The sequence below is a fragment of the Mercenaria mercenaria genome, chromosome 3, assembly GCF_021730395.1.
Source record: "Mercenaria mercenaria strain notata chromosome 3, MADL_Memer_1, whole genome shotgun sequence".
Lineage (NCBI taxonomy): Eukaryota > Metazoa > Mollusca > Bivalvia > Venerida > Veneridae > Mercenaria > Mercenaria mercenaria.
The window spans coordinates 86731826-86744577 of NC_069363.1; the positions used below are offsets into that span (position 1 = coordinate 86731826).

The following is a 12752-nucleotide window of genomic DNA, read 5'->3' on the forward strand; positions in this document are numbered from 1 at the left end:
CACGCTTGAAAGAAGAAATAAAATAAATTGAAGTCTTTTCAGTTAGGCACTATTTTTGTAGCAGCATATTAGTTTACTCATTTGTTCATAATTTCATTTTTTCCAGCACCAGCTGAAACAGTGGAAAATCCTGTCTGGCATGAAAAAATAGAAAATGAACGTCAAATCAACGGTGATATTCAAACATTACATACAATAGACTATACATGTTCACTCAAATGATATGCATCATATTCAATATGAATTTAGTACCATAGAAAACGGGGGAAATCGCTGGAGTTTTCATTGGGTGTATCTGTTCTAAGTTCTCATACATAATCATGATTACGTGGTAGACTAGAAGAGCGGATTTAAAATTCAGCATAATAGTGCATAGATCCTTTCTTATTTAACACGCGGAGTTCGTCAAATGGGTGCTAAGCATATTAATGTATCCGTTGCTTATTATCAGATGATGCGCATTTAAACGTTAAGATTGTTAGAACAGGAACAATATCAGTACCATATCAGCACGTATGGCTCTGTGTACATGTCATGCCCTAGCCCTATGTATAATACAGAGACATGATCGTGAAGGGGAAAACTACTAGCCCATTTCCCACTTAAAACTCAGATTTCTGTGACTTATTGGGTAAGCCTATTGTCAAAAAGTGATTTGCACAAGACTGATAATAAGCAATAAATAATTTAATATGCCTAGCACTCATTTGATGAAGTCCACGTTTTAAATAAGAAATGAACGATTGAAATTGGCTAGTATTTCCATACAAGATCATGTCTCTATACTGTATACAGGGGTAGAGTATGACATGTGTTCGTTTTGGTCTGGTTCCAGTGTGCTCAGCTGCCGCAATGAAATACTAACTGCTTCAAATACATGAAATACAAAATATTTGAAAATAACTAAATAGTAGATGGTAGTTTCAAAAATGTCCTGAACTATGTATGCAAATTACAGTTAGGCAAAAAGGAAATTGTTGAGTTACTAAAAGCCAGCTACAACTTTGAGTGAACGTATGTATGACATTTTCGAGTAGTGTATCATTGGAAAGTAAAATTATCTAATGTTATACGTGATTAACTACTACATGTATCTATAACTTGAATTGAATCCGTCAAATCATACGTTTAAAGATATATTTAACCCAAATTCTTATTAATTTTTTTTGTCAATGTAAACTGTTACAATAACTTCATGGTATCTACATGTATGTAAACATAAAATTTAAATACGTGTATAAAAGGTACTGCTACTGTTTGGTTTAAAACAGTGCATACCCAATACATGTATATAGCTGAGGAAATTGCATTTCCACTAAAACAAAGATTGCTATTATAAATGTATATGACATTTTAATTGTGAATGTAGCTCTACAAACAAATTGAGTTTATATATTTACTGAAGTTGCATTTGGCGAGGACTTTCTACATTGTGTTATAAACTCATTCAGTGAAAGATGCGCATCAAATATCTTTAACACATTGCTCGTACAATATTTCTACATCATCATAAGATAAAACTACATCTTCATGTGGACTGATATCTAAAATCATACAGAAAAATATAGATTTTATATGTATTTATTCTTGCAAACATAACAAAGTCTATTATATATAATAGGGCTACTCCTTCACCGTTTTTGTTTAATTTCTTTCTTTTTTTTAATACAATAATTAAAAGGTTTGCTATCAAACTTTCATAACTTTACCCTTTACTGGTGGTTGCGTTCGACAGATAAAAATAATTATCTAAACAATTCATTCTAACTTGTTATTCAAAATTACCAACTATTTAACAAAGTCTAAAACATGAGACAGGGTTGACCCTTCCCTGGTACTTGTGTTTGTTACAATATTAAAATGGTTTGATTTTCTTATTTCGACATGCTTACATTCAACCTGCAGCTCGTCTAATGTCCTTGCGAATTTGAAAGACTGTGATTTTAAAAATAAGTCCTTTTCGGCTAACATCAAAAGAAATTTTGGCATAATATTTGAACTTTTGGTCCTCTTTGCTAAATGCGCTGGTGATGCATCAAGCCACTTGTTCGGGCTCCTGCCAAATGTCGGCTCCAGGTATACGTGACGTAGCCAATGTTTGTTTAAGCAGAGAAGGTCATACACGCCGGATATGGAAATAACACCCTGGAAAATATAACATATGGAAATCAGTATGTTTACAACAAATAAAACATGTACTGGAAATGTCGGCTAGTAACAGAACTAGGCAATTGTAGATATTTTGCGAATTCATCATTAACCATTATGCTATGGAATATATATACGAAAGGTAACGCATTTCATCTATTTGAGATGTATTTTGATGTATATGTCACATTTTAGCACTCAACTGCTGTGAAAGCAATTGATAAAGTGCTATCATTAATGTTTATATATACTTTATATATACTTGTTGCACAATAAAACGAAACAAAATTATATCGTTATCTTTGGTGCTATCTGCTATAAAGGTACGTATATTTTCGTGTATTCGTCTATCTAACATTTTAGTCAGTCGTTCAGTGCATCTGGGTCAAGTTCAACATTACCTCAATTATTGATAAAACTGATATAATAACCGACATTTTTTGTTCCTGTGCACTCAATGATAACCTATCTACATCACATGAGGGGGAATGTAGGTTTCCGTGTCAGGTCTGGTGATACTACAAACCGGACATCTCATAATTTTGCGGCGTAATTTCTTAGTAATTGATGATGGATGAATTTGATAATTCTTCTTCTTAGAAATCTCTTTTCTTCAGAAACTAAACATTGGTCATGCTATTTCACCTGTAATATGTACTTTTCATGTGTCTGATCCACACGAAAATGATTCAGAATGAAAGAAAGACAAACAAATAAGAAACGCAATACTAATAACATGCTTAAAACTACTAAAATTAAATAACACGTAATTACTCACCTTTTTAGATAATATTGAATTATTTATTTTACCCAAGAGGAGTTCATACAATTACTTTAATCGTGACTTTGAACATAGGAGTTCGCTTTCTGACGGACACCATTAAATTTAAAGTACTATTATACTTAAAGTACTATTCAATAGGTAGAGCGCAGATCTATGGATCGCGGGGTCGCGAGTTCGATCCCCGGGCAAGGCGTATTTTCTCCGGGACGATTTGATAAAATATAATGTGTCTGAAATCATTCGTCCTCCACCTCTGACTCATGTGGGGAAGCTGGCAGTTACTTGCGGACAACAGGTTAGTGATAGTACAGAATCCAGGAACACTGGTTAGGTTAACTGCCCGCCGTTACATAACTGAAATACTGTTGAAAACGGCGTTAAACCCAAAACAAACAAACAAGTACTACAATATGCCAAAAATATGCGTTCACCTTTAAATCATTTGTGGAACATGCAACCGAGGCCAGAATAGACTCGTCCAGAGCCGACAGGGTTACCAAGTGACCGCCTGCAGAATGACCCATCAAGTATAAACGATTTACATCCGTCTTTCCAGTCTCTTCACTGAAACATTTAGCCCATTTTACCGCTTGAGCCACCGCCTTGACCTGTTCTTCATACGTTGATCCGTGTCGTCTAATTCTTTGGTAAAATATCATGATCTGGTTCAAAACTAATGTTAAAATCACAAGATGGTGCACTGGAGAACTTGAGTTGTAAGCTATTACTAAAGACACGCCCAGGGCTACACTTAAACATCTTATCTGCTTAAATGAAATGTTGAATTGTCTCCTACTTAAGAAAAAGAGCAGTGACGTTGCGATGTTCGTAATAAGCGAAGCAAGAAGAACACACGCCCTGAAAACACTGAATGTGTCATTTTCCTTGAAAATAAGCTCGTATGTGTTGTTGTGACTACTGTGGAATATTGTTCTATAGAGTAATAATATTCCAAATATTGGTAAAGAACTGACAAACACAAAGAAAGCGGACTGTATGTACGAAAGGAGCATTTCTACTAACAATACCACTGGCCCCGCCTCTGTAAGAGGATAAGAAACCACGGCACACGCTATGTTGTTCTCGGCAAGGACCTCGCCTATGTTGCCGTAAGTGCCTACAAAAAACTGTAAAAAAGCAACAAGGAAGTTAACATCGAAATAAAGGAAGTGCTTCCATGCCGCACGTCCTCCGCGTCGCCAGCCGCCTCCGTGAATAAATAAAACGAAAGGCACACCGGAGCTACCTGAATCCGTATCTTTACTCCTCCCACTGTCTAAATAAAATGTGTCAACATTTTTATCTCTTGTCCCGTCACCCGTCAAGAGTTTTTCCTGATTGTAAATCCCCTCGCTATCCACTGAAACATTACTTCTGTCATCTTGAGCATTTAAAACTTCCTTAATACTATCGTATTTATCATCCTCAGTTGCCTTTTCCTCATTCAAATCCTGGTCTGAGTATCTGATATCACGATCCTGCAATTTATCAGGAAGATACAAATCCAAATGACATTCTCCGTGGTCAACGCCTGCAATATTTGCGAAGAAAATATCCTTATGTCTAACCACCATATTGCTATACACTTAAACTTTTTATTATTACAATGCGTATGCAGCGTAAACAACTGAATTATTTATACGCTTCACATCCAGGCAGGAAATAAATTACACGCAGACCGAACCACGATCTCAATATTTCGTACGTAACTGAGTCATGAGAAAATATGTTAAGGTATACGTTTCATAATCTTTGAAATGAGATAAAATAATTCAACTGATAGGCATACTAAATGGACAAGTTTTAATAAGACACGATTAATAGTAGAATATCGATTGACCTTATTCATAATGTAAAGAATGTGAAGTTTATAGGCAGCACATAAATAATAACTAGTTTAATATACAATTCATAATGAATATTGTTGGAAATTGCGTGAAGTTAAGTAAAATGCAATAAATGATATGTATGTCATTAAGTGCATCACGTCAATACACCGTACGTATTACGAAATGTCATATAATATTCAATTTAATTACAGTATGTGCGATGTATATGAAATATATTTGAAGCTATATTTAGTCAATACAAATAGTATTATAAAATGTAAAAATATTTGTTAGTGTAATAATGCTATAGATTTCAGTTGTGGTAAAACAAAACAAATAATCGTTTATCAAACAGTTTTACTGTAGTTTTACTGTTCTAAATACGCATACAAGGGCTGAATCTGCAATGACATCAAAGTAATATTATACAACTAATTTGGTATAAATCTGTTCTCTAAACACAACTCCAAACCTACAATACTAACTAGTTATCAACATGTAACGTATATCTCAGAGACATGACGTCCAATTTTATTTCATTTTTGAAAATAGTAACAATTACCATAAACATAATTTAAACTACTTTGTGTATAAACAGTATCGTGTATCAGTATAAGGGTTGAATACTATAGTTCGTCACTGACCCATGCGCCTGACAGTTAGACGAATTTATTTTAAACGGGTAGTCAGAAATTTAGATTGGCTTTACTTATCATACAACTGTATGAAATATTCTTATCATACAACTGTATGAAATATATATATGAATAACACTAATTAAGTAAGCAGAGATTTTACAACACTTCTGCAGTTTGTCATTCAACAATTTCCTTTTACAATTTTATTTGCTTTTCTATTTTCAAAACGTTTTCATTAACGCGGAGTTTTATCCACTTCAAGTTTTGACAAGAGTCCAAGATAAATCAATCTCAATCCGCTCTCCTTAGCTGTGCAAAGTGCATATGTCTATACTTGTACATCATGACACATTTGTGGTGAGATGCCAATGTAATGTTTTGTAGCGTACACAAACACAAACACGACACGAGTCTATACATTTTTGATGTTTATTTACACAGTAGAATATTTCGTACATAACTTTCATGATTCATTTTGTAACTTCTTAAGTCTTAACAAATGTCATATCTAAAGCCTAACTTAATCTTAATATCTACGAGACCCATTTCCTAGGTCTCATGCACCTGGTCTCTTCTAGACCCTTCTCCCTCGAGATATCTTAGACATCATTATATAGTCGTTCTGTAACGTAATACATATGTACTGTCTGACAATTTGACGTATAAAACGTGTGGGTTTGATATAATAAACAATTACAAACATGCATCATATATCAACTTGACAGGTGTGTAGCTGGTGTACTGTCTAACCCAACTGATTATTTTACACTCGTTACCCACCGAAAGAAAAAATTTGAATTGCAAATTTAAATTTTTAGACTTGAAGTACTATAATTTAATTTTTTCGGACTTGAAGTACTATCTCTCGCCTTACGATATGACATGTAGAATGATATTTAATATGATCAAGAACATTAGAATACAATCTGAAGAATGATATTAAAGAAACAGCGTTAAAGAAAAAATCTTAAGTCATTTATGCAATTAATGTAAACAAGAACAAAGGAGAATAGAATTTTAAACTAAACAATTTTCACAATTCATAGAAAGTCTTTCTTTATATTTTATATCGGCCTTTGTAGTGGCACTTCTCCTTTCTTCCTCCAAGACTTTTTCTTTAACCCGTGTTACATTCATATTTCACAAAACCAATATCTGTAAAATAAAGCAAAACACAGGTGAGTATCTTTTAGAATATATGCTATATAAGAGTTAGGAAAAAGATAACAATTTCGTTTAATAACATTGATAAATTGCCTGTAATTATTGTCGCGTGTATAGAAATTTATCATGATATTTAAATTTCACTTATTTATACAAAGATTTTAATCAGCATATTTATCTTACTTTTGAATATTTTGATATTTGACTATAGATCTGAATAGATTGTAAAATCGATATGTAATGACCAAAATATATGGATTATGTACTGATAAGTAGAAAGAAAGAAAAAATAATTAGTTGTTTTTCAAGTGTTATGCAATTCTCCAGCTGGACCATTTTCTTCGCCAAACTTCACAGGCTCACAGCTTGCAGTCCACTTTCGCCATTGTCGCTTGGTGTCACAATCGATCCTTCTACACATTTGTCCCTTGGTTCCAACATTCTTCTACAGCGTAGCGCATCATCAATCTCTGTAGCTAAGAATCTCCTGTCATAGGCCGTAACGTTGTACCGCACTCTCCAAGTTTATGATGTTCATCCATCTAATTTCATTTGCTAACTTCTGAAATTATCTAGAGTTCTCCAAGTTATAATATTACTGTTTCATTAACGTAATGTCCAATATTTCAGATGACCACCGAAAATACTTTATGTTATTAAGTTGTTCCCATTTGTCATAAATGACAGATAAAATCAAAACTGCATGTATACAAATTGTCATAATACACAATGCTAATGTCATCATTTTGCTTTGACAGGTACTTCCCAATATGTAACCGTTACATTTAATGAGTCTCCCTTTGGCTATTATATAATGACAGTCCACAATATGACAAGACTTATAATGTTGACTTGGAATACACTTTTTCCCATGTTAATTTGACAGTTTGTCGGTATTTTATTTCGGACAGTTCGTATTTTATTCAAGACAGTTCGTTCGTACTTTCTTTTCATAAGTGGTATCTGTACTTCGAATAAACCGTTATGTTACCGAAAACCTTACTTCTTTGTACTTTTTTACAAGCTATGTCCTACGTTTTACATTATTCGAAAAATAAAGATATCAGCCAAAATATGTTTCTAACAAAAAGCAAAACATGTTCTCAACATAAAAATATACTTTTTTAAAAATGTATAAGATAGCTATAAAATTCTACAAAATAAAGCATTTAGTCATTTCCAAATACAAACAGACATACATACAAAACCAACACCAATATATAACAGAATAACTGATAATGATTTCTTCCATAATTATATTTACACAATGTAACCTTTCTAGATGATTCAACAGAAATATTATGTCGTCCGCGAGAAAAATATAAATTTTCCGGCAAAATACCCTGCTTAAAAACCATGAAAGGTAACCTAAAAGTAACAGCACATTCGACTGTTTTTGCAACTCTTTGACAAAATACTACATCAGGTCTCATAAAACAAAAAGCTATTGCGCTTAAAATATCCGGTACACACATGTACCTCATAATGCAATATATGCATCGATTTCACGCCATGATAGTAAGACTCCGATTTAAGATTTCGGAAGACAGAATCTGTGTCTGTATAATAGTATACATCTTACAAAACAACTGGGATCTCAACTTCCAGTCTCACAAAGACAATATTAAGTAACTCTTAGTATCTCACAATATATATAAATTCATATGGAATCAACATGTTCCAGCGACAATATCAAGTCATTTTTACATTATAAACATATTCTTGTGCCATATCAGGCTTCAAAATATTTCCAGCACAACAGACCAGACCAACCTTTAATTTAATGAGACCCGAAGTAACCATATTTTTGAAAAATAACAATGTAAACATAACCCAGCCATGCACTTTCATGCATGAATCATCTTGAACATGAATTTCACATATCCAACTAGTTTTCAGCCGTTCCTTGTATTTTCACATATATTCGTGATGTAATATTACCCATAACCTCAACAGAAACTATTTACAACTCATTTGGCGCATATCTATGACTATAACGCAAGTTTCATAGGACAATCTATTTTCCTTCATTTAAACAATTTGTCAATGCAGGAATGCTCAAAACTGTTGAAATGTGGCCATAAGGGAAACGAATATCATATGGAACCAGTAAAATAAACATAATATGACAAGTAAAATTTTCGAAAAACAAATATTTTCACATTTGTATTTCTTAATTCAGTCTCTTGAGTATTTTCCTCAATGCATTGTTTCTTATTGTTTTTACGTTGTTTTTTTTTTCTATTATTTTACTTTTTTTTTAAGAATTTTGTATATTATGAGTTAGGTTTTATCATTTTATAAATTTACATTTCTTTTGGTGTCTAACAATCAATCAAAATAAATTTACCTTGAAATTTTGTTCAAAAATAGAAACAAAAATTTAATAAAAGAAAAGACTAGCTTGCAAAATTATACAAGAAGATAGGTAAGATGGTAACTTACAGTTTCTCTTCATTCGTCTTGGCAGCGTGTCGTCGTTGGCAGTAGTACTTCGCTTGGTAATGTTGCAACAACCCATCTTGAAATTCGACATCCTGGTCACGGCACCAAAAATTTATATAGAGGTTGTGTAGCGTACACAAACACAAACACGACACGAGTCTATACATTTTTGATGTTTATTTACACAGTAGAATATTTCGTACATAACTTTCATGATTCATTTTGTAACTTCTTAAGTCTTAACAAATGTCATATCTAAAGCCTAACTTAATCTTAATATCTACGAGACCCATTTCCTAGGTCTCATGCACCTGGTCTCTTCTAGACCCTTCTCCCTCGAGATATCTTAGACATCATTATATAGTCGTTCTGTAACGTAATACATATGTACTGTCTGACAATTTGACGTATAAAACGTGTGGGTTTGATATAATAAACAATTACAAACATGCATCATATATCAACTTGACAGGTGTGTAGCTGGTGTACTGTCTAACCCAACTGATTATTTTACAGTTTTTTTCTGTATTTTTTTTTTAGCTCGACTATTCATAGAATAGTAGAGCTATTGGACTCGCCCATGCGTCGGCGTCCGCGTCCGCGTCGGCGTCCGCGTCCCGATTTGGTTAAGGTTTTGTATATAAGCTGGTATCTCAATAACCACTTGTGGGAATGGATTGAAACTTCACACACTTATTCACTGTGATAAACTGACCTACACTGCACAGGTTCCATAACTCTATTTTGCTTTTTTACAAAATTATGCCCCTTTTTCGTCTTAGAAATTTTTGGTTAAGGTTTTGTATGTAAGCTGGTATCTCAGTACTTACTAATGGGAATGGATTGAAACTTCACATCTTGTTCACTGTCATGATCTGACATGCACTAAGCAAGTCCCATAACTCTGCTCTTTTTTTTCAAAATTATGCTCCTTTTTCGACTTAGAAATTTTTAGTTAAGGTTTTGTATGTAAGCTGGTATCTCAGTAACCACTTGTGGGAATGGATTGAAACTTCACACACTTATTCACTGTGATAAACTGACCTACATTGCACAGGTTCCATAACTCTATTTTACTTTTTTACAAAATTATGCCCCTTTTTCGACTTAGAAATTTTTGGTTAAGGTTTTGTATGTAAGCTGGTATCTCAGTACTTAATAATGGGAATGGATTGAAACTTCACATACTTGTTCACTGTCATGATCTGACATGCACTAAGCAAGTCCCATAACTCTACTCTTTTTTTTTTAAATTATGTCCCTTTTTTGACTTATTAGTTTTTGGTTAAGGTTTTGTATGTAAGCTGGTATCTCAGTATCCACAAATTGGAAAGGATCGAAACTTCACACACTTGTTCACTGTCATGATATGACTTTGCATTTTACAAAATTATGCCCCTTTTTCAACTTTTGTATTAATTCAATTGACAAGGCTGTTGAATAGTCGAGCGTTGCTGTCCTCCGACAGCTCTTGTTTTTTTTTTTTTTTTTTTTTTTGGTAATTGTCTGATCATCAAATCATCTATTTGTTAAAAAAATGTTTTCTTAAGATGCAATCCGTCAGATGGATTTAAACTGACATATTTACCAGCATACTTTCACCTTCAATTTGATATTGCTCTTGTCTACTGCAAATAAATATAATTAAGACTCAATAAGAATTAAACATACTGCTAAGCGTGTTAACAAACGGCTAAATCTTCAGTATACACATTTAGTTTATACATTTAGTTTGAAGTTAAATATCAATGACTTAGATTTTCTAGGTTTAAAGGGACTAACTCACACATTTTAGGCGAAAATAATTTCTTTCAAAAATCCATAAAATGTGAGTACTATGAAAGTGACAAGTGATATTAACTTATTGACATATGAATTTTGCAAGATATTCTTATAAATAACCAAAACTATTTTGCAGAAGGTAGAAATCCGTTGCAACGCTTTTGAAATAAAGCAGAAAATTTACATATTTCTTGCATTTTTACCAATATCTAACTTTTATTTTCACCAACTTTATCATTTTTCAGTGTCACATAAACATTCTATGCCAGACTTGGTGGAAACGAGCATTTTGAAAAAAAAATCTCCCAAACTGTGGGTACATAACTTTAAAACAATGTGTAATAATAAAAAGTGAAAGAGGCTTATTTCTTTGCTTGTTTACTAAGCTAGCCAAGAAACAAAAACTACGTATGAAAGGGAAATAAACTTAGCAGGAATTCATTGTAATATAAGACGATTGTGCTTCTTCTAAGATATTTGTTTGTGGTATTTGTCAACGTTCTTCAGTATCTCAAGAAATCTAGTATGCATATTTTAACGTTGGAACGAACTTTACACTTACCACTGTTTCCATGACATGTGGAGTATTGTGTGGATGACTGCGTTGTTGGAAGTGTTTCCTTGTTAATCAAATACAGATATTACAGTTGTAATATACAAGAATGTAGGCAATATGTTTATAAATAACGTGTAATCTTCATTGTTTTCACAAAGTCGTAACAATTGATTTCTCGTGCTCTTGGTGCTGCACCAGATCGTATAAAATTTATAGTTATAGGGTATATAAATAACAACGTCAGGGCAAAATGCACATCAGTAAAAATTTTGACATATATGTTTACACCAGCTGTCTTGTGTACACTAAAACAAAGTAGGGAAATATCAGAAGGAACAGTTGTGACGTGATCGGTAGAGCTACAACGGATATAGTTCCCCGACTTTATCCCTCAACTTCCCTCCACTAATTAGAAAACATTAATTTTCTATAGAGCTGTTAGTGTGAAGAATTTTAACAAGAAACACAAAGTAACATGTTCCCAGGACTTCAAATGACAGGGAAAAGTTCATGGCACGCGTTATGCCACTTTTCAAGAATTATGACTGGAATAAGTTCCCAGCCTCCCTAAATTTCGTATGTGCATATCATGTGCTACCCAAAAAGCAACCAAATATAGAGTGACGTTTGCCATAAACTCATCGATACAGTCTATGCCCCGGCAACAGGCTTTAATAACGTCATCTCGCTTGACTCTAGTACGGAGTTTGATAATTCGAGGGAAGTTGTCCATGATAGGAATATGTCATCAGTATCCTTTAAATTAATTACCGTTACGCACAATACGCACGTGCGTATAATTTTTTGTCAAAGTACCACCCTAAGAAGCAGCCAGACTGCACCAAATGAAGTCAATATTCCAAACCATTTCCGGGGGATGTCCCTCGTACCCCCACCGGCGGGAGGGCGTCACCCCACTCCTACACCCTTTCTCGTGCGTATAATTCATATCGCCCTGGGTACGCCCTTGTCTGTCAAGACAGATTCGTATAAAGGTCCAGAGACTCGACATTTTCCTGGTTCTCGTCAACTTCATGTCCTCAGTTGTCGCCTAGACAACACATAGGAATGAGAGAGGGTCTGAAAATGGCTTTCGACTCAGACAATGTAAGTACATGAGCATCACAAACCGTCTTCCCGCGAAATGATTATATTAAGGCAACTTCCTACAACAAGTGGAGTATGCAGCCGCCGTCTGGGACCCGATAACCAAGACCAGTATCATCTGCTAGATTCTACCCTGACTACGGCTATACTTGAAGCTGTAAGAATTTGACCGTTAAGGTGTGAGGAACGAACTCCATGTAGACAGAAAACAGTGTAAAGCCACCATGCTATATACATAGCCATCTATCAACCGACTGATACATCAACTGCTATGTTAAGTCCGATCAAATGTTCTGACA

General features: G+C 33.9%; 1 protein-coding gene across 1 annotated transcript; it reads right to left on the reverse strand.

Moving 5' to 3' along the window:
• Positions 1 to 1565: 1565 nt before the first annotated feature.
• On the reverse strand, positions 1566 to 4703 carry LOC123524158 (uncharacterized). The gene is made up of 2 exons (XM_045302128.2): positions 3364 to 4703; positions 1566 to 2145 (listed from the first exon to the last, which is right to left on the reverse strand). Exons 1-2 carry the CDS (start codon positions 4504 to 4506, stop codon positions 1789 to 1791), a joined length of 1500 nt encoding a protein of 499 aa, XP_045158063.2. The 5' UTR covers positions 4507 to 4703; the 3' UTR covers positions 1566 to 1788.
• Positions 4704 to 12752: the final 8049 nt, after the last annotated feature.

Coding starts and splice junctions, on each gene's coding strand:
- LOC123524158 (XM_045302128.2), bottom strand. CDS start 4,506: ATGGTGGTTAGACATAAGGATATTTTCTTCGCAAATATTGCAGGCGTT. Junction 2,146..3,363: donor GTTCCACAAATGATTTAAAG/GTGAACGCATAT, acceptor TATATTTTCCAG/GGTGTTATTTCCATATCCGG.